Genomic DNA, 22303 nt, shown 5'->3' with positions numbered 1-22303 from the left:
ACGCCTGGGTGGCTCAGTTGGTTAAGTGGCTGCCTTCGTCTCAGATCATGATCCCAGGGTCCTGGGATCGAGTCCCACATCGGGCTCCTTGCTCAGCGGGGAGCCTGCTTCTCCCTCTGCCTCTGCCTGCCTCTCTGTCTGCCTGTGCTCACTCTCTCTGACAAATAAATAAATAAAATCTTAAAAAAAAAATGAAAAAAGAAACGGGAAACAAACGCTCAGGGACATGGGACTTACGACCTATGGAATATCCTGCCACACTTAAACATTCTATTTTAAGTTAAGCATATTTAGGGACATGAGAAAATGCCCGTGAAATGGTAAAGCAGGGTGCTACACCACATTTACAGTAGGAGCCGAGTTCTGCAAAACACACACGTTGATGACAACTGCAAGAGAATACGTGCCCTACACCTGTGTACGGATGGAAAAAAAGACTAGAAAAAATACCCCGGAGTATCAGCAGTGTTGCCCCTGGATATCCGGACCATGGGGGCTTTGTTTTTCAGAATACTGCTTAGTTTCCAAATTTCCATCTCAACCTTCGTTCCCTTTACAATTAAGTGAAAACCATTAACATTATTATCGGAAAATGCTCGCAAAGGGCAGGAGCGGCCAGGCTGTCTTGACCGGTTGACCTGGAGGTGTCCCGATGAGCTGCACACGGTGGCTTACAGTCAGCTTTGTTTGCCTTGCTGACTGCCGCCTGGCTCAGGCCTGTTTGTCTTGTCACCGCCGCGAGGGCCACACGGGGCCACGCCGCGGCTGCCCATCAGTTATCCTTTGCTCCAAGAGAGCCCCGTTAGTTACGCGGTTCATCTGTTCCTCCGTCCCTTTCCTTGTTCATTTCCTAGTCCTTCCCACAAAGGATTTGAACATGTCTGAAACCGTATAATCTGAATTTCATCGGATGGGCCAAAATGGATTTCATTTTATCTTTTCCATCTAGCGCCAGGAGCGCCAAAGAGAGAAGGTCTGGGACTAGAGGTGACGGGCGGGTCCCCAAACCGAGGAGTTTGCTGTTCAGTGGGAGGGACAGGCGTGCGGCCAGTGACGGCACGGTCAGGCTGGTGCTGCCGAGGTCAGGCTGGTGCTGCCGAGGAGGGCCCTTCAGGGCTGGTGGCTCCCTAGTGGGGACCTCCAGTCCTGGTAGGTGTCACTGACCGAGCGCAGACCACGGCTGACATCGTAGCCCTCGCAGTCCAATGGCGCAGCCTAGTGGGCAGGGCCTGTACTGCACCCCCTGCGTCTGAAAGCGCGCTCGGACGCCTGGTGGCTGTCGCTCCTTGGGCAAGTTACCTAACCTCTCTGTGCCTCAAGCGCCTTGCCTGTAAAACTGGGAATGATAACATTTACCTGTTCGTGGGGCCGCTGTGAGAATCCAGAAAGTTAATAAACGTTGAAGGGTTTAGGACAGGGTCTGGCACATCTGAAATAACAAATGTTAACCGCCCTTATTCCCATTTTATCAGTGAGCAAACCGAGGCTTGGAGAGAATTAAGTATTTCCGTCAGGCCCACGAAGCTCATTAAGGTCACACCGTTGGAGTCCAGCCTGAGTGCAGGGAACAGGACCTCACAGTCCATGCTTTCAACCATCGACTTCATTTTTACGCCTTTGTAAGATTCTTGCTGAGTTCCAGAGAAGAAAAACCTCTTCTGTCAGATTCTGCTGTGGAAACCCCAGCCTCCCCGCATAGTTTCATACATGAGTCTGTGGCTTGGAGGCATTTGTGCCTGGTGACTGGTTGGGGGAGGATTTGGAGTCTCCGAGGTCAGCCCTTGGGGTTAGACTACCTCCATACCACCGTTTCCCATGTTTGTGTTCTATCAAGCACTCTCACACTCTAGACCGCATAGGATCACGAAAGAGAAAAGGTAGGACCCGCTTCCCCCTCCTCCAGATGAGGAAACCGGGGGTCAGGGAGAGGGAGGGGCTTACCTGAGGACAGGCAGATCATCGGTGACACAGGGGCCCATCTGATCCTGGTGGGACACCGCTCCCTCTGCCACCTGCTGCCACTGCACCTTCCCTGCCCCTTGCCCGGGAATCATAGGAATGGCCAGGGATGGGATGTCACATTGACCTGTGACCCTTGCTTCCTGGGCTCTCTTTGGACATACTTTCCCCACCTCCTTGGGCCAGACTGGGGGCAATCAGCCTCTGGGTGCCCAGGACCCAGTTCCCGTGTCCCAGAGCTGGGGTGGGAGCATCTGCTTCTATGAACACGTCGAGAGCACAGGGAATTGCTGGTACTTTGGGTACCAGCTCGTTCTTGCTCTTTGGACCAGTGGCTCTCAAAGTGTGGTCCTGGGTCTGCATCACCCGGGACTTCTTAGACATGCAAACTCTCGACTTCATCCCCCATCTCATGATGCAGAAACTCTGGAACATGGTCCAGCAAGCTGGGTTGTTAACAAGTCCTCCAGGGATACAGGAGCTTTTAGAGTTAGGCGCAGGAGTTGAAACCCCAGCCCTGCCCCTAACTTGCTGTACGCCCTCATGCAAGTCGCTCAACTTCTCTGATTTGTTTTCTCATCTGCCAAATGGTGTTCATACATAATGAGGAGGGTTATATGACCCTTTGCAGAGAAAGGTGCTTAGCCCTGCACCTGGCATGTGGCTGATAAATGTTAAGGCTGCTTGGAAAGGGTGGGCGGAGAAACTGCCTGTCCTCTGTTAGCCTGGCTCCTCTAAGTCTGTGCTTGGCAGCGGCCCCACCTGGTAGAGCATGACCTTGAACCTCAACAGGATGCCCGCCAGATTCGGCTTGGCCCAGGCCTGTCCTCCCTGGGGGAGTGGAGCGCCTCCATCCCCGCTGCAGGTCTCTCTACAGGTGGCCCACATGTGTCCACTGGGTGCTATGGCCTGGGCCCTGCAGAGGGGTCGCCCTGCCACCAGAGACCACAGAGCTCCAGCCCAGAAGTCACTGGCTGCCCTTCCAAGGGAAAACAGAAAGTGGAGAGGGGCGTGAACCTCCTGCAGCTGTCTGGGGGAAGGGAGGCCGAGGGCAAGGCGCCTGCCCAGCAAGGTGTCCCGCTTCTGGACACCCCCCAGGTCGTCCCCACTTTATGGAGTGAGGCTCAGGCACTCACTTAGGCATCTGGTCACACAGGAGTAGGGGTACCCCCCAGTTGGGTCCACCCTGACCTCTTGCCAGGCAGGGATGCTTCCCACTGGAAATGGGGGGGAACAGCTCAAGGACCCTGTAGTACTGTGCCCCCAAGGGCCTTGGAGCTGGGTTGGGACCCTGTTTGTCCTAATTCCCTGAGGCTTGTAGGGTGGCCTCCAGAATCCACCAGGCACACTCTCAGGGGACCATCCTGCCCCATCCTCCCTGGTGTCAAAGTGACTTGGACTCTCCCTGAGCTTCTGGAGTTTCCCAAAGGCAAACTTGGGTCCCTTCTGCATTTTTCCTCCTGTCACCACCTAGTCTTGCACACAGTAGGTGCTCAATAAATGCATGGTGAATGACTATGATCCAGGGAGAGAGCCAGCTGATTCCCTGCCAGGAAGGGCTACTCAGCTCCCCCAACCGCTCACTCCGTGACCATGGGCATGTCACTCCTGCCCCTCACTTGGCCCGTTTTCCCATGAACAAGGAAGGGGTTGGTTAAGCGGCCCACGGGGGCCCTTCTCAACCTCCACCCACCCCCATTCTGATGGATTAAGTGGTCCCCTCCATGTCTGCCCCTAGTACCGAGGCCTTCGCAGAGCCCAAACCCACCGGTCACCCAGCACGCCCCCGTCCAGGCACAGGGAGAGGCCTTGCACGAGCTTGGGCAGTGGAGGGCCTGCAGGGAAGCCCAGGCCTCAGTCCTCTCTCAAGGAACTCGGAAAGCCTAGTGTTTCCGCTCAGGCCGCTGCAGAGGCAGATCTCTGCCCGGGTCACCCGCTGGAGCTCGCCTGCCCTCCGGCCATGCCCAGGGGGCTCGGACGGGAAGATGAAATATCCACTCCCACCCTCCACTGAGAAGGGACTGGGCAGGCTGCCGAGGGCCCCGGGATCCGGGAAGGCAGCGCGCACAGAGCAGTGATTCCGGGGAAGAAGGGGCAGCTTGGCCCCAGGCAGTGGCTCTGGGGAAGGACAGAGGGACAAAGAGGGTTTGGTGGCCCAGCATGAAGGGCGTGGGAGGGGCAGCCAAGAACGCTGGAAGCTTCTGGTTGGGGACCAGGAGGACAGTCACCGACTCCTGGGTGCCTGGGGCCTTGCACACCTCCCTCCAAGCCTCCAGCCGGGAAGGCCCGCACCACTAGGATTCCCGAGCTGGCCCCTGAGGGCCAGGATGGGAGAGGGCAGGTGGGCAGGGAGGGCCCTGCAGGATTTCTTGCAGGAGCTCTGAGAGGACAGGCTGAGAAGGGGCCCCACTGAGCGGAGGTGGTTTCATCCTGACTTCGGAGGGCTCCCCCTGCTCACCTCCCCCCAGCCCTGCATCTGCCGGTCGGGGAGCCAGGACGGGCTTGCCCTCCAGAATCCCGCAGTTCTGTCACGGGAGCTTGGGCGAGTTGTGGAACTTGAGTTCCCAGACCTCCCGTGTCTTTCGCAAAGCGGGGTGACGCCAGCCTCCCCCACAGCGGTCATGACAGTACGTGAAGCACCAAGTGCCGGCGACTGGGACTGGCCGGCCCAGGTCCCGCTGTGGGAGCTGGGAGCCGGCTCTGACGCCTCCCTTCCGCCCTGTCCTACCTTGTGTCTGTGGCAGCCTGGGCCCGGGGGAGGCAGCTCCGATGGGCTCCAAGTCCTCCTAAGCGGAGAGTAGGGGCCCCATCACCCATCAGATCCTTCTCTGCCATTCCTGAGCTAGGCAAGCAGCGGGGCGGCGGCAGCGGCCTGCCTCGCTCCTCCGGGCTCCTCCGAGGGCCCGCCGACCAGAGGCGCCCCTTTCCGGACGAGCCTTACTGGGGTTCGCTGTGTCGGGCTGTGACAGCCCTCACAACTCTCTCGGGCCTTGCCCTGGCCTTCTTTCAACTCATGTCACCCCAGCAAGGGCGCAGATCCCAGAGGGTACATTTTGGTGCCACAGACCAGCAGGGACACCTTGGAGGAAGTGTGGCTCTTGGAGCCTCTGTGTCCTTCTCTGTCAAATGGAACACGGAGACTCAGCCCACACACAGGATGTCCGGAGATGAGCTTTTTTTTTTTTTTTTTTTTAAGATTTTATTCAAGTGAGAGAGAGGGAGGGGGAAGGAGGGAGGGACAGAGAGCACAAGCTGGGGGGAGGGGCAGAGGGAGAGGGACAAGTGGACTCCCTGCTGAGCGGGGAGCCTGCCACTGCTGGGCCCCAGGACCCCGGGATCATGACCCCAGCGGAAGGCAGACAACCAGCTGAGCCCCCGGGCACGTTACTGCAGACACTGTGTGAGCAGAGCACAGGGCCCAGGGCCCAGCAGGCGCTCAGTGAATGGGTTCAAAGAGGCCCAGGTGACAGGTCCTGCTGATTGGCCTCAGGGAGGGAAAGAGGCGCCAGGCTGCTGTCTACACTGGGGAAGCCCAGGCCACAGAGTAGCAGGTTTTGGGGAGAGGGGAATCTCGAAGGGCTTAGGTGCCTCAAGTCCCCAAGCTCTGGACGGGCAGAGCACAGAGACCTTCGGGCGGCGGTCGGGTGCCCGGGATCTCACCAGCGCCAGAGCTGGAAGATGCCGACAGACACGGCCACCCGCTGACGGGAGCGTGAGGGACGCACGGCTCTGGGACAGTCACACTCACCAGATCAACTGTTTATTGATTTTTTTTTTCTAAAATACTATACATTTGAAGAAACTCCTAACTGAAAAGACTTGACAATTTTTGGTAAATCTGTAGCAAAGGAATGAGGATTTCTGCTGGTAAGTTTTCATGACAAACACAGATGCGCATCCACTTTCCAAGCAAGACATCAAGCTCACCGGAAACACTGAGAAAATGCACAGCTTGTGATGGCGGCGGCCACGTCACCGATGTCTGAGTTACACAAAATAGAGGTTTTTTCCTGCCTCCACCCCCCACCCCACCCCACCCCCGCCCCGGGATTGCCGCACAGCGCCCACTGCCGGCGCGCTCCCGATGACTAAGGCCATTCAAAGGGACCCCGCTGCTTGCGGTGAGACCCAGCTTTCATGTGCTGGCGAGGAATGGGGAGGGCTAGAGTCTGCAGCTGCTGCAAAGACATGGGAGGTTTTACAGTGTTCTGCTACGGAAAGGACTAAGGCTGGTTAGGAGGTGGACCCACAGCTGGCCGGCGAGGACAGGCTGCCCCACAGCTGTCTCCACTCCAGAGAGGCCCAGGCCCGGAGCCCAGAGGAGGCCCAGCCGACCAGCCAGGCCTGTGCCCGAATGTCACAGTCTTCAAGCAGTTTACAAATGAAACCCACTGTCAAAAGCCGTTAGATCTCATTGAAACAGTAGACGAACTCTTCAGAGTCTCTGAATATCAAATAATATAAACAGATACACACCAAGACACGGCAGTCTCACAGAAAGCATCTAATCCAGATGCCCGTGCTCGAGAAGTTAGTCTTCTTACCGTGTAACCTTCCAAATCACCGATAAAACTTGTTAATTTGCAAGAATAAAGTTTTAAACACAAATAGAATGAAAATACTTTTTAAATATGGGGACACTGGGAGTACTACGTAAGGTTATTTCCGGAAATCATGGTGGACGCCCCGAACGCGTAGGGCATTCACAACAGAAACCCGCCGAACGTGCTCCCACCTCCCACCGCGATCTCGGGCCTCACGCACGGCCGGGCTCGGGGAGCGGCGGTGCGGCGGCCGGCCCCAGCGTGGCGCGGGGAGAGCGCTGTCCTCGACACTGGCAGCTATCAATCTGTGCCATAATTTAAGTGTAAGTGAATGGAAGAGCAGGTACATTAAAAAGTATAACTGTACACAGCCTTTAAATTAAAAACCTCGACGTCTTCACTCAGAGAATGGCATGGAAGTTTGTTCATTGAAGTTGCGGGCGATGGGACGCGTCAGAGGAAGTAATCAGGGGAACAAGAATCAGTGGGACCCACCATTGACTCAGAGCAGAGGAGAGACAAGGTCAAGAACAGACAGGTCCGTGATAAGCCAACACGCGCAGTGAGCGGGAGGGGGGGACAGGGCGAGTCTGTTGTACTGTCTTCCGGCGCTCAGACCTCTCCGTCTGCGCCGCGTGCGGAAAGGTGCCGGGTCCCGGTGAAGCGACCAGCCCGTCTGTCTCCGAGAGACACCATGAAGCCGACAGTGACGGAGCCATCATGTTTTGTAGGAAAAGGAGCGGACGCTCACAGAGCCAGCTGCTGCCGGAGTGCCACTGCCCGGGGCCAGCGGCCAACGGAGCTCCTGGGACCCCTGCCTCCACTCTCCGCCAGCCGGCGGGCCTGTCACTGGATCGCCTCGACGTAATTGGCTGGGTACAGGCCGACGTGCCCGTTGTCCAAGCGTCCCTTGCACCAGCCCTGTTCATCCTCGTCCTCGATCTTGGTCAGCTCATCCCCTTCAAGACAAGAACGAAGCAGTCCTGGTGAACAGGCGGGTGACACACGGACCCCCCGCCACCCAGTCAGAGTGCCCGAGCGGCTTAGCCCCCACCCCGGGCCCTCAGAGGATCTCTCAGTTGGGTGGCAGGGGAAGGCATTCTCTTGAGCCAGACCTGGTTATTTCCCTACTAAGCCGCATCATAAGTCACTCCTTCAGCCGCCATACGAGCCCCTGAGAGGTCCCAAGACCGCCACCGTGCACAGGGACCCTAAAGCAAGCAGCTCCCACAGAGACTGCAGAACTCAATGCCACAGGCCCTGTGCTTCCTGACTATTCCAGGCCAGGTCAGAGGAACGCCTTCAGAGCGCCCATGCCACCCCCATCACTGCCCTCTCCTGCTGTCCTCCTCCTTCCCAGGCTCCAGCCGGCCTGATCTCAGATCTCCCCTCCGGCACTTGCTGCCCTGACCCGGTAGGTTCAGTTAATCCGTGTCCAGAGTAGACTGTGGGAGAAGCAGGGACCCGTCACTCCAGCTTCAGCCCCCAGCTCAGGGCATTTATCCTCGGAAAGAAATCAAGTTCTCTCAACACTGTGAGATGGAAGCCGTCGGCATAGTTCTGGAATCTCCCCATGGCTCTGTGTGTTACTGTGTTTGATTCATCTCATCTGTTCACACAGGAAGGACCCCCTACTTCAGGCCGGGCCCGGGTCGTGGAGGAGGAACCCTGATGAGGGGGGACAGATGGAGCGCTGGTCCTTCAAGGACACAGATGGGGGCGCGGAGACCAAAGGTGTGGTCAGGGCCATGGTGGTGGCAGGTGTGGGTCTGGCACCTCGCATTTGGAGCGGACAGAGCAGTCCGGTGCCAGGGGTCAGGCAAGGAGCCACCTGGGTCTCTGCCCGGGACCGCCTGCAGGTGTGGGAACCCTGCAGCTCAGGCCTTCTTGGGAGCAGGGAGCGGGCAGAAGACTCAGCCCCGGGACAGCTGGAGCCTTTCGTTCAGCTTTAAGCTTTGTACTTCTCAGGGGCAGTTTGGTTCCCTTTGCAGGCTAAGTTGCAATTTCTTCCCCAGGCAATTATGCCTTGTTTAGGTACTTCCCTGTCTCTGTTTTGTGTGGCAGAATGATGAAGATGCTTGTGGGATGGATATCCAGGGCTGCTGTTCATGCGTGAAATGCCCTGCCCCTGGGGCCTGGTTTCCTCCCCTGCAGACCGGGAGGTCTCAGTATTAAAGCAGGGCAGGAGCCGGGCAGTGCCCAGCAGGCGGTGAGCAGCTGCCGTCAGGCCCCTGTGAGGGATGGCTTTGCCTGCAGCCGCTGGGCCACTCTGGCAGCACCAGGTCCCATGCAAATCAAACTCAGCAACATCAGCAGTGAACACAGGGGGCCGAAGTGAGCGCCAAGAGGGGTAAGGCTCAGGGGTGCCTGGGTGGCTCAGTTGGTTAGGCATCTGCCTTCAGCCTAGGTCAGGATCCCAGGGCCCTGGGATCTCCCTCTGCTGCTTTCCCTGTTTACGCTCTCTCTCTTTCAAATAAAAAAAATCTTAGAGAGAGAGAGAGAGAGAAATAAAGCCTCATATTCTCCTGTCCTTCCTGGCCCCTGTGGGTCCCCGGACAACTGGTGTTTCTCTATCCCACCCTTGCACACAGCCAGGCTCACAGGTACACAGTGGGACGAGCTCTGTGATGCTCACACGGGCTGGGAAGGGCCCCAGGGAAAGGCTCCGCAGGTGCCTAAGACCTAGAGGAGTGGAGGGCCCCGGAGTGCGCTACAGACAGAGGAAAGCAGAGCTGGCGGGGTGAACACTGCAGTAAAGATAACGCACGAAACAGACACAGTGAAGAGGGAAGCTTTCTGGCTGTAAAAACGTGAACCGGTGATTTAAAACACTTTTTAGTTCAGTCTGCTTTTAACAATTTGCTCAGAGCAGAAGGAAACATTTATGTCCACAAAACTGCTGACTAATCCAACAGGTGAGACAGAGAAAGACTTAGAAGTTACAATGAATAAATCAACAGACAAAGTAGGCGGGCAAATGACCCGCAGAGATCAGAAAACTGGGCAAAGGTGTGTGCGGCTATATAAGACATGCATAAAAACTTTCCACAACCGGCCAGGGGTACCTGGTGCCCAGGGGCTTGAGTGTCAGGCCAGCGGCCCAGCCTGCTGAGCACAGACCAAAGGGGCCCACGAGCACGGACATAGCTCTCCGCCCCACAGACGAGGGGTCTGTCCCAGAGGCGGAGCCCGAGTGGAGAAGCACACTTCAGCCTGTGCTGGTTGAGTTCTGGCCCAGCCTCCCACTTTGAAGGCTGGATGGTGGGTCTGGGGTGGCTTCGGGGAAGGGGCAAGGCAGAAGGGAAGAACTTGGCTCTCTCGAGCCTCCTCTTGCGGCCTCTACGTGCTTTCAAACTGAGGCTTGAAACCCATGTTGGCGAGTTGCAACCAGCATTAAAAAAAAAAAAAAGACAAAGCCTAGGAGATCTGTGTGCACAGAGCTCCCATAATCTGGATCCAGACTGTTCTGTAAAACAGAAGTTTCGGGTACTGGCAACAAAGTGTGCTGCTGGTAGAATGTGGACAACGTGGCCGCAGGGAGGAAGTTCAAAAGGCACGACCCTGAGACGAGGCTCCGAGTGGCCCAGGGGAACATCGAGTGCTATTCTGGGCTCTAGGCAAGATGGCTCGCCAAGGGCTCCTCTGCCAGTCGGGGGTCTCTGGACAAAGGCTTCCCTTGGGGACCCACACAGCTGGCTGCTTCCGGAGAGCACCTATTCTGGGCTCTAGGCAAGATGGCTCGCCAAGGGCTCCTCTGCCAGTCGGGGGTCTCTGGACAAAGGCTTCCCTTGGGGACCCACACAGCTGGCTGCTTCCGGAGAGCACGGTCGGTGCCCCCCACCAGTGGCTCCTGCCCCAGTGCCCTATTGTGTGCAGCTGCTAGGGGTGGTGCCTTGGGCAAAGGCACCAGGGCACCTCATGCCTTCCAAGGTTTGGCAGTAAGCATCTGCTGCTTTTGAAATGTGGGAGGAAAACCCACAAATGGAACTAGCAGGAATTTTCCAGACTTAAAAAAGAAAAAAGAAAAAGCCAGACACCCTCCCCGCCCCCAGCAGGTTGGAAACCTCTGCGTCAGGTGCCAGCCTGCGAGCCCACCTACCCGCCTTGAAGCTCAGCTCATCATGCTCCTGCCCTTCGTAGTCGTAGAGGGCCCGGACCCGCACTTCTGTCCCCGAGGTGGCATCCTCGTCAAACGGGTTTGAGTCCCCATTGGCATCCGTGGAGGAGAACGGGTTGTTAGACTCATCATCTGACCAGTCAGTGGGGTAGCTCTGGGTCTTCTCATAGCTGCTAACGCTGCAAGAAAGGGTTGCCCCAAGGGGCCCTGAGCACGGCGCTGGCGGAGGCACTAGGCCCTGCCTGGAGCCGGCAGCCCTGGGGCTGGGCGGGGGCCTCCTTCCGCAGGAGCACTGCCCCTCAGCATCACAGCGCAGTCGGGCTCCCCGCAGGGCCACCCAGCACACCTGTCTTCCTGCGGTGGTGTGCCGGGGCCTCGGCGAGGGTTAACGGAGGACAGAGAAAAAGCAACCACAGATTGTTAATGGGTGCCCCCCCGCCCTGAGAAATCGAGAAGCCAGAGACTGTCCACCAGCTGGCAGCCGGGCCACCTCCTGCAGGCCTCATGCATTGCTCTGAGTGCCAAGGGGGCTAGAGCCTGGACAGAGAGAGAGGAGAGACAGAGAGCGAGCAGAAGTGGAAACCGGAGGGAAACGTTTGTTCACCAACTTTTTGGGCTTAATGTCCTCCTTCTCACTGACGGTGCTCCCCGTGTCGTCCTCATCCTCGAAAGGGTTGTAGCTGGACAGTGACTGCGCGGACCGTGCGGGATTGCTCGGGACACTAAGATCACTATAGGGAGAGAGAGAGCTTTCAGGGGACCCCAGCTTGGCACCCCAACCCCTTCCTGGGTGCTCCCAGCTGCAGGATCACAGCGCCAGGATCTGAAGGGACAGATCAGCTCCTCGCAGGAAAGGAGGATACGTTGGTTGAGCAGAAAGACTGTTTCAACAAAAACACTGATATCTTGGTGGTTAAACACACTTAAAACGTCTGAGAGAACATGTCCATTTCCCCTCTTGCCTCTGGATACAGTCCAACCTGAACAGGAGACCTGGGGTACAGACAGGGAGCCGCTGGAGCACTAGTGATGTCTGTCTTGGCTTGCGGCTTCCCCCCACTGTCCTCCCCACCTGGCCCCCATTCCTGATGCTGTGAGCTGGTAGCCGGCCTGTGGGGCTCAGAGACCAGGTGCCCCGCTGAGAGCAGGAGGGAGGCTCCTGGAGTGCTCCAGACCCCACAGCACAGCATCCCCCTCCTTCTGACTCCAGAGGCCCCAGTGGCCTTCTCCCTGCTTCTTCTGGGGCCAGAGCTTCCAAAATCAGCGCCAAAGCCTGCTGAACAGCCCTTTATAAGACAGAAGAACCCCTTTCATGCTCCATCTGTGTAACCGTCTCAGCTGCCTACTGTGTGCCAGGCCCAGAGGGGACGGACCGGAAAGAAATCTGACCCCGGCCCAGGCTGAGGGCTGACAGCCAGGATGCAGTGACCGTAGGTGCTAGGTGCGGAACTAGACGGTAAGGAAATAAGACGGGCCCCTACGAGACCTGGCACCGCACTACGGATTCAGCTGCAAGGCAGGGCCTCCGAGCCAGGGCTGCAAGCAGCTGGCACTCGAGATTGCTGCATGGACGGCTCACACAGAGCTGGGGGAGAGGGGAGAGGGAAGGAGGGGAAACGCCTCAAATGCCACCACTGACCTCAAGTGGCCAGCAACTGCCTCGTGGCTTTAGGTCTGGCGAGGGGCACCAGACCCAAGTCTGCCCACCGCCTATACGTGAGCTGCATGTTTGAGACCACTAGGCCCTCCTCCCTCCCGGGCACCTGTCTCCTTTAGGGGGTGGGAGGGAGGAGCCTGGTGCTGGGAAGCCAAATTTGTTCAGCAGCCCTGGCCTGCCCTAGACTCTCTTAGACCCTCTGCCCCGAGCCCTGGGGTGGTATCTCCCCAGCCCTGACCCAGTCACACAGGTGCTAGCCTCAACTCTGGGACAGTGATTACTGCTCTGGTCACTTCACCAAGCCCACCTCCCCAGAGGAGACACAGCAGCTGAATGACAACTGGCCATGTCTGGTCAGGGAGCCCAGGAAGGGGTTTCAGTGCCCAGGACTCCAGAAAGGCCTCCAGAACCTGTGCTGACACTCCTAGGAAAAGGCAACCATGAACCGTATTACTACTTGTGGCATGGGGCCCGAGTGGTTCCAGGGAGAGGCAGCTGGCAGCCTCAGCTCTGCAGAGGACAGTAACACCTATCTGCTGGGACTTGGCGGCCCACGGGCAGGCCTCATCTAACACACACTTTCCAGGAGGTTCTAATGACCTCAGTGCCACTTTGCTACCCAAACTTGGTTTCAGTAATAATTAAGTCAGAAATAAAATAACCCACACTCTCATCAAAGAGGTGACTTGAAATGGGGGGACACTTGACAATGATCTCTTGCACTGCTCCTCCCCACCACCCCTAAATCAGGCACCTGCATACAGGACCCAGCCAGGATACCTGAACTCACCCAAAGGACAGCATCGACAGTGACCTCTGCCTGCTGGTGTGCACCACTGGGGACACACAATGGTCAGTATCTGATGTCACCTTTTGCCCTCACTTGGGGCCCGAAGCATGTTTGTGACAAAGGTTCACTTCTCTGGATCTTTCCACAGCTCTAGCATCAGGTGAGCTGATGATCCTCCCCAGAGATGCCCTTGGGTCACTGCCCAGTGGAGTTTGGATGCCCAAGGAGCATCTGGAAAGATACCTGTGGGGTTCTTGCAAGGCCTCACAGGAGAGTTTCCCAGGTGCCCAGGCTGGGAGCGTCTGGCCCACACAGAGGACCCCGGGGGACCTACCCCAGGGGATGGAGGCTGCCCCAGCGCCTACCTGCTGGGCTTGTTCTGCAAAGCCTGGTCACCCGTCTGGTTGATGCCTGTCAGGGTGACGCCATCAGCAGCCTTCTTCTTTTCTCTCCGGCTGAGAGTTCGATTCAGGTCTGCGGACCACTCCTGGGCAGCGGGCGCCGAGGGAAAGTAATGGGGAAGTTCATTTGTTTGAGGCCACATTAGCGTGTAACGCACCAGCCCAATGCCCAGAGGCCTGCCCTGCATAGTTCGTGGAACGTAGTACCATGACCTCGGTCGCTCCCCAGCCAACCTCAGGTTCCCGGTACCCTCTGGCTACTCCCTCCTCACTGCTACAAGGGCGAACTCCAGCCTACAGAGGCCCAGTCTCTAGAAGGAGTCTGACCAGCCAGCACTCAGATGTCCAGGAACCTCCCCATCCTCCCGGGCCCCCAGGGTGCTAAGCCTCCAGCCACCTCTGGCCAGCAGGGGTCGCCAGAGGCCTCACCAGCTTTCCTCGAGCCTTTCAAAGTAGACAGGAGCTAGTTCCCATCTTTCCCTACACTGGTTCTGGCTCCCAGCAGGGCAGGAGGGCCGGCTACTGGGCCTGAGCAAGCCTGCGCCATGGGGACCGCACCACGAGGGGCACACACGATAGGGTCTGGGTGTCACATGTTCAGGGGGGGCATGGAAGCTAGCCCACCACACAGGTCTCCAGGGATCAGCGTCCTCACTGACAGCACAGGCTGCGGGACTAACAAACAGAGCATAGCAAAGCGCTGACCTCCCCAAAGGTTCGCCAGTTTCCCAGCAAGTAACCAGCTTTCATGGACTGCTCTGAGAAACACTAGAAGTGAGTTAAAGAAGGAAGAGGCTATGATATCATCTCCCAGGAAGGTGTATGTGGGCACCTGGTTAACAATGCTCTCCCGACCCCACCCATCACCAAACAACCTTAACTGAATTAACCCTTGGTGTGGCTGAGTCCACAGCTTGGCCCAGGTTAGAGCCATCTTAGAAACATCAAGTCTAACCTGCCAAGTTGTGAAACGAGAAAACTGAGGCCGAGAAAGAAAAGGTGACTTGCCCACACAGAGTTGGTGGCAGACCTGGGCCCCTGACTCCAGACCCTGGTCCCTATCTATTATTTTCTCATCTGTCATAAGTTGACTCAGCGACCATGTGAATATAATCTGTCCTGCCTGGGTGGTTCCCCAGAGCCCATGTGACATGCCCCTGGCTGGCCCGGGAAGGAGGGGCCAGCTGTTAGCATGGACAAGGGACAGCGGGGCAGCACGGAGGCCACAGTTCTGTCGCTGGTCCGCGTTGTCAGAACCAGGCTGTGGACCGCCCTCTCCCCACCGCCCACAGACCTATGCGGGCCAGACACACACTGCAGGAGGTTTGGGATTATACATTAGCCAAAAAATAGGAACTTACTTCATCCTGCGGCATGGAAAATAAAAACAAATAATCATATTAGAGAGTCAAGCATAATCCTCTAAGATTCATAACCACAGACCGCATGCGGGCGCCGCTTCCCAGCCTGCAGGATCCACGAGAGAAGGGCCACCACGGTGGGTTGGCCAGGACGCCCATCCCAGGGAGACAGGCTGTTCAGTCCACAGACAGACTACTCCATGCTCTGGGTATTGGTGGACAACTCTAAGGGCCTGGGAGGAGGGATGGTTTCTCAGGTGGCTTCCGGCGGCCCTCCAGAGCAGTATGCACCCCTGCAGGGTGAAATCCTGCTCTGTGCAGACACACCCCCTCCCTTCTTCCAGGGCACCGTCGCCAGGGGCGGGGTAGGCTCTGTGCTTTCCCCTCCAGAGCCACTTCCTCTTGGGAGGGCCCTGGCCTCTATTTTGTCCCGGGACCTCCGTGGAGGGGGCACAGTCCACTCTCGGCCTCCTGCTGGGAGCAGATGTCCTAAAGACAGAGCAGGGGTGTGCTCAGCCACCGGGACCTACACCGCCCTTGGAGCAGCCTTCTATAGAGAGGCTCCCGAAGACAGCGGCACATGCGTGAGGACAGACACAACTGTAGAATAAGATGGGGCCAATGGCCAGCACAGACCCCAGCGGCCAGAGGAGATGGGTGCTGCAGTCATCCCCATTTTACACACAGAAGCGCATGACTTGCTCAGCGTCCCACAGCTGCCAAGAGGTGAGACCAGCCGTGAGTCATCCTGCGCGCTGGTGGCCACCAAGGCTAGGGAAGCGCCTTGGCCCCCACACAAGGCACCATCCCTAGAAGGCAGCAGCAGAGCCTTTCCTGACCCCTGCTTTACCACACGGTGGGGAGAAGCCCTGCCCGCACAGAATGGGGTGACAGGACTTGGTGGGGGTGAGCCGGGGAGCGGGGGCCTGGTGAGCCAGGCCTACAGCTAGAAGAGACCCGAGGTCCCCAGGCCCTCCCATTTTGCATGGTAAGATACTGGAAGGCTCAGATCCATGAAATCGGGAAAAGAGAAGTTAATCCTGAGCCAAGATTCGCTGAATGTACTGCCTGAAACAAGGAAAAGCCCCTCGTGTGAGGGTAAGAAGAGCTGCACATAACCCTCTCCCCACCTCCCCGCTCCCCATCCTGGACCTGAGGCCCACCAGGCCCGGAGCGCATGTTGGCAGCCCCCTTTGCAGCCACCCCCCAGGGTGGGGCAGGGAACGGGGGGCTCCTGGAGCTCACGGCCGAGGGGAGAATGCCAGACGGCCAACAAGCGACCACCGAAGTTCTTGGCGAGAAAGCACATAACTGGGCCTCGCTGAGACTCTAAGGGCCCTCTGGGGGTGCCCTCGGGACTCCCAACACGGACCTGGATTCCGGAGCAGCTGTGCTGAAAGGGTGCCTCATTAACCGGGCAGACGCCAACACCAAGTTGGAAGGAGAAAGACAAAATATGTCTCAATCCTACGGGCCCAGGGCTCACGGGCAAGCCTCCTCTTACCTCAAACTGCGGCCAGTTCATGGACATGCCCGGCCCGTGGTTGGCTCTGAACCACCGCAGGTCCTCCACCGCGTCGGCAGCTTTGATGCTCTGCTCCAGGTCGCGGTAAATGCTCTTGTAGCTGAATCGGAGAGAGGATGCGTGACTCTCTTGGAAGGTGGGGATGGCGCGGCTCGTCCCAGCCCGGAACCTGGCCACAGCAGGAGCGCGGGCTCCAGCCCATGAGTCAGCTCCACAGCACGGGCCAGGACGCTCCGCCCGGCTCGGCTGGAGGGTTCCGTGGCCTCAGTGCATGAGGGAGACAGCTTTGGCTTCCCACAGACTGGCTTTACGTCCGACCGGGTGGCAGAGCAGTGCCCTGTGTCAGATAACGCAGAGCGTGCCAGCACCTCGGCCACGGGGCACCAATCCCCGTGGCTCCGTTTCAGCAGGTCCAGAATTGAATGTCAGGAAAGTGCCCCCTCATCCCCTCAAAAAAGCTGGAAGGTTTACACTCAGATGTGCAAAAGCTCTAAGTGAAGGCTGCCCATGCTCTGGCCACCTGGAGCGGCAGCTCACACCAGCTCACGCCAGCCCACACCAGCTCACAGGCCTAGCAAGTGCGCCACGGAGGACAGGAGCACGCAGCCCTGCGGGGCTCGTGTTCTCCCTTCTCATCTGGATGGCAGGCAAGCCATCTCCCTCCCTGGGTCTCTTTTTCCTCCTCTGTTAAGTGAGTACAGTGCCATCTGGTATAAGTAGAAGTGTGTCCTAAGACATGTTAAAGTCCTGACCCCCAGTACCTTAGAATGTGATTTTATTTGGAAATAGGGTCTTTACAGAAGTAATTAGGTTAAAATGAGGTCATTGGGGTGCGCCCTAATCTATGGGCACCTTTTTATAAGAAAGGAGAAATGGAGACACACAGACACACACAGAGGGAAGGGCAGGTGAAGACACAGAGGAAGATGGCCGCGTGGTGGGGGTGACATGTCCAGAAGCCAAGGACTGACAGTAGACGGAATGACAGCTGCAGTGATCCCCCTCCAAGAGCCTCAGAGAGAGCTCGGCCCTGCCAACACCTTCAATTCACACTTCCCACCCTCCAAACTGAGACAGAATGAACTGCTGCTGCCATAAGCCACAGGTTTTTGGTACTTTGTTACAGCAGCCTTAGGACACTACTCTGCCATCTACTCCCCAGGCTGGCTTCGAGGACTCAGTGAGGCCACACAGGCCAGACAAGAACGAGCATACACATAATGGGCACAGCCTGCCCCACCCCAGCCAGCCAGCCAGCCCTAAGGCAAGTCAACGTACCACAACTGGCCTCAGTTTCCCTATCGGTAAGATGGGGAATAATGTTACCCACTTTATAAACTGTCATAAGCATTAATTAACTCTTGGCAGAGTGGCTGGACAGTCATTGTTCCTTTCCACGTATTATGCGGGAGACAAAGGAATGTAATTTCCTACAAACGACAAGCCTTGGCTTGTGAGTCATTCCTATAGGGCTCTACAATATGGATGACTAAAGTCCACATCCACGGTTAGCCCAGACCTCTGCCCCAAAGAAGGCATCGTGGAACCAAAGGCGAGGCAAATGCAGAAGAAATATCATGGCCTCCACGTCATGATCCAGAGCTGAGTCCCCGAGGGCCTGTGCTGTCCTGGACAGCCAGCTGCTCTAGAACGAGGGGCCTCTGAAAGGCCTTCAGAGTAAGACAGTCCTGAGGGCAGGGCACAGCAGCCCAGGAAACACAGAGAAATGTTCCTGGCTTGATTTCAAATATGCCAGCTGTGGCTGGTCCAGGCTGCAGCCCTCCCTTCCTACCTAGACCTCGAGTGTTGTCCACAGAGCCGGCAGTGCACGGCCCACCTTACTGCGTAGCCTGAGGCCGCCCAACTCAGGCCAGCAGTCAGCTGTCCCCAGCGTTGGGTTGCCTGGCACAGGCTGACCATGCAGCTGCAGACAGGCTCAACACCAGGTCCGTCCCTGGGCAGGAGGACTTAACTGGGGAGAAGAGCTCTTTGCTCTTTTTTTTTTTTTTTTTAATTTATTAATTTGAAGTAGGGGGTCAGAAGGAGAGAGAGAGAATCCCAAGCGGACTTCCCACTGAGCTCGGAGCCCGGCATGGGGCTTGATCTCATGACCCTGAGATCATGACCGGAGCTGAAATCAAGAGTCAGGTGCTTAATGACTGAGCCACCCAGGCGCCCCCAGAGAGATCACTGCCGTCCCAAGTCTGGACAGCAGTGACTGACCTTGACTCAAAAGCAACTTGCCACTGACCTGATGGTAATGGAAACCTACCTGGCCACGTTTGACAGGTCTAGGTGCTTCTGGACCTCCAGCAGAACTTCCCGGAAGAAGCGCAGACGCTTCTCCTCGAACTGCTGGCACTGCTCAAACACCTGCTCCATGTTCTCCATGTATTGCGGCGTGCCCTGGTCGAGCTCCTTCAGGGACTTCTCGTACTTCTCTCTGGTCTGCAAGAGAATCCGAGCGCAACAGGACAAGGTTCACTGCCATGCACCCTGCTTCCCTCCGACGGAGACAAAGCGAGCCAGGCTCTGTACCCTCATCCTCATCTGCCACTGCTCCTTTCTGCCGCTTCTGAACTCATCAGCATCTAGGCCCACTGATCAGGTGACAATACTAAAGCAGACACTCTGAGCGACTTCGGAAGCAGGCGGAGGAGCTGTGACCCAGCATCCAAGGATCTACTTCCTCAGGTCCCAGCCCAGAAGACTCACGCTCTACCTCTACTCCCAAAGGGTACTCCCACCCAATCTGGGCAGGGAAAATCCTCAGAAAGACACCCTCCCCACCCCACATGGCCAGGACTCCCAGGCTCATCTCGGAAGCCTCCACCACTGAGCTCACCCTTGGGAAAAGCTGCTCAGGCCTCCACAGATTCCAAAGCACAAAGAACACAAGCTCTGGAGTCTGAGAGACTCCACTTTCAAATTCCAGTTCAAGTCCCAGCCCCTCTACTTCTGAACGGCAAACCACACTCCTGGCATCTGCCAGGCCTCTCAGCTAGTACCAGGCCTGAACAGGCAGATGCTGGGGAAGGGGCGGTCACTCTGAAGCCCAGGGCGCATGCTCTCGGGCACCACCGCCCCACTGATTCGTGCCCGCGGCATCCATCCGTGTCCTCTCTCCCCGGGCAAGGGCTCTGCTGGGTCTCCCTCGAGCCTCGGACCTTGCCCACAGCAGTGGTGACTCAGCAGATTCCTCTGGGCAAGATCACGGGCTCTGAGTGCCAGACAGACCCGGGGCCGCATTCTGGACCCTGAGTTTCTTAGAGCCTTGCTTCCCTCCACTGAAGACGAGGTGGAGGCAAACCTCATTTTGTGGCTCTCCATAGTATCGTGTGTTTTATGGACTGAAGGTCTGTGGCAACCCTGCATGGAGCACGTCTCCCGGTGCCATTTCTCCAATAGCACTTGCTTGCTCATGTCTCTGGCCACATTTTGGTAATTCCCTCAATATCTCATGTTTGCATCCCTATTATTACATTTGTCATGGTGAGCTGTGATCAGTGATTATGACTCACTGAGATCTCAAATGATGGTTAGCAGTTTTTAGCAATTAAGTATTTTTTTAAAGATTTTATTTATTTATTTGACAGAGATCACAAGTAGGCGGAGAGGCAAGCAGGGAGAGAGTGGGAACCAGGCTCCCCGCCGAGCAGAGAGCCTAATGTGGGGCTCTATCCCAGAACCCTGAGATCATGACCCGAGCCAAAGGCAGAGGCTTAACCTACTGAGCCACCCAGGCGCCCCAGCAATAAAGTATTTTTTAATAAAGGTGTACCTATTGATTTTAGATGTAACATAATTGCACACTTAATAAATTACACTACAGCGTGAACATAGCTTTTACATGCACTGGGCAACCAAAAGCATTCATTTGACTCACTTTCTTGCGGTGGCCTGGAGCTGACCCCGCCATGCCGTACTTCACTTCACAGCGTTCTGAAATTTAAATGAGGTGACCCACAAAGGGCACCAAGCTGCGTGAAGGAGGCATTCAAAAAAGTCCCTGTCTCACTGTCCTCTAGCTTGCCACACCCCCTACACAACCGTTCAGTCTGAGACTGCCCTCGAGTAGAAGTTTGTTACCAGAAAGGAAACAGGGTAGGACCCCAGGGGCCTTCTGGGGCAAAGTGAGGGATGGCAGTAAGCCATTTACTGTAAGCCTTTCCATTGTGGACACCCTAAGAAATGGGGGGATCACCCAGAAGAAACCTCGCTTTTCTGGCCCTGATGACTGTGTGGACTCCTGAGGATAGGCTGAGCCTCCTGCCTTCGGGACCAAGGCCATGTCTCAGGACCCCAGCCCCCGCCATGTCTGGAGCAGCTCCGCCCTCTCAAGACCCCAAATCTACTGTCTACGCTGCTCCCCTCCCAGACACCCTTCTGTGACTCCTGCCCTGGAAAGCTCCCCCCGATGTCCCAGAGACCCCTCTTCTCAGAGACTTCCCTAACAGGCTCCACCCACTCCCTGGAGCCCCCCTCCCCGGCGCTCCCTTATATGCTGTTCCTTGTTCTGCTTCTGAGCCTCCTGGCTGGGCCTGGGTCCTCTGTGACCCCAGGAAAAGGTTATCCTTTCCAGAATTTCGACATTCCCAGAGGGCCACCCACTGCTCTGATGACTCATCATCACCATCAGCCACCCTGGGTCTATCTGTGTGAGGTCTATCTGTCCCGAGCTCAGGGGCCTCAGGACATGCAGCTGCGGCCGAAACACCCAGCTCCTGGCAGACCGTCAGAGCGGCAGAGAGCACCCCCTTCTCTGGGATACCTCAACGGCACACAGCAGCCTCCCCAGAGCCCCCGTGGTGCCCAGGGGCAACAAGATGCTGCCCAGTGTCACAAATAGCCCTGCCCTAGCAAAGCCAGATGCAGAGCAGGGTCGTCACTACTGGGGAATTCCTAGCACAGAGCACAGAGAAAGTTCCTAGTAAACATCCATGGAGTGAAAGGAAAGGCAGCCTTCGCCCTCCTGTGGACTGGGACAGTTAGCACTGAACCTGAGAAGTTCCTCTCTGAGGGATACTGCAAGGTGCGGTCACCGCCCGACCAGTAAGAGACAAAGAAGGGACAAAGAGACAAAGTACTAGCCACTCGGTGCTGGTTTTCAGAAACTGCATCAAGAAGGGGAGTGAGGGGTGGGGTTGCCCTCCTGTCCCGGCCAGCTCTCTGGCTACAAGGACCATCATGCCCCAAGGTCACTGGCCAGACCACAGAGTCAAGAGGGAAACCTCTACAAAGTGGCCCGGTCATTCTGACAAGGGCCTTACGTCTGACCTTGGACCCCAGATCAATTTGGTGCTCTCTGCTGTGAGTGACCGTGAAACACGAAAGGTATGTGTCTATGTCCCCCGCCCCCCGATACCCAGGAAGCAAAGATGCCACGTCTCTCCTCCAGGCACCGCCCTGGACACCTGGCAAAGGTAATGCTCAGCAGTCCCCCAGCCTTCTGCACCTTGAGCCCGGGTGCCCTCCCCATTCAGCATGTAGCTCAGGCTCCTCACCTGGCCCCACGGTGGAGGCAGCTGGCTGCTCTAAACCCCACCCTCCTGGCCCAGAGCCGGCGCGGGGAGTGGGGGCTGCGCCTCAAGGGATTCTGCTGCTTGCTCTAAGCGATGAACTCTTCTGTAGATGAGTTTCCCCACAACCACCCTCCGTCGCTGTGCTGGTGACAGAGCGGCGACAGAGGGTACAGGGCCTCCCCCACTCACACTACCCCGCGGCACGAGATTGAGCCTCTCTGGACTTAGTTGCCCCCGTCACACAACAGAGATGCCACCTCCTAACTCCCTGGGCTCGGTGGTGCCCATCCGAGCCTGAATCGGTGGGGGTGTGAACAGAGCAGCTCGGGGCTCCTGTTTCCCTTCGCGGCCTCACACCCTATTCCCGGGATGCAGCCCTTCTCACCTTGGCTGCCTCTCTCTCTCCAAATGCCGGTGGCCGCAGGAG

At 57.1% G+C, this 22303-nt stretch overlaps 1 protein-coding gene across 3 annotated transcripts in view; it reads right to left on the bottom strand.

The window, feature by feature from the left end:
• Nucleotides 1-5152: 5152 nt before the first annotated feature.
• Nucleotides 5153-22303, bottom strand: part of PACSIN2 (protein kinase C and casein kinase substrate in neurons 2) — a 132875-nt gene continuing 115724 nt past the window's right edge. For all 3 annotated transcript variants that reach the window (XM_080810180.1, XM_080810182.1, XM_080810181.1), the window contains exons 6-11: nucleotides 18627-18802; nucleotides 16334-16454; nucleotides 13433-13554; nucleotides 11229-11351; nucleotides 10603-10799; nucleotides 5153-7462 (exon numbers count right to left, since the gene is read on the bottom strand). In XM_080810180.1, coding sequence (XP_080666306.1) covers nucleotides 7350-7462; nucleotides 10603-10799; nucleotides 11229-11351; nucleotides 13433-13554; nucleotides 16334-16454; nucleotides 18627-18802 — 852 coding nt within the window. In that variant the 3' untranslated portion in view covers nucleotides 5153-7349. The remainder of the gene's footprint in view (nucleotides 7463-10602; nucleotides 10800-11228; nucleotides 11352-13432; nucleotides 13555-16333; nucleotides 16455-18626; nucleotides 18803-22303) is intronic.

Source organism: Martes martes (genome assembly GCF_963455335.1).
Source record: "Martes martes genome assembly, chromosome: 8".
Lineage (NCBI taxonomy): Eukaryota > Metazoa > Chordata > Mammalia > Carnivora > Mustelidae > Martes > Martes martes.
This window is presented reverse-complemented; position numbering and strand designations above follow the sequence as displayed.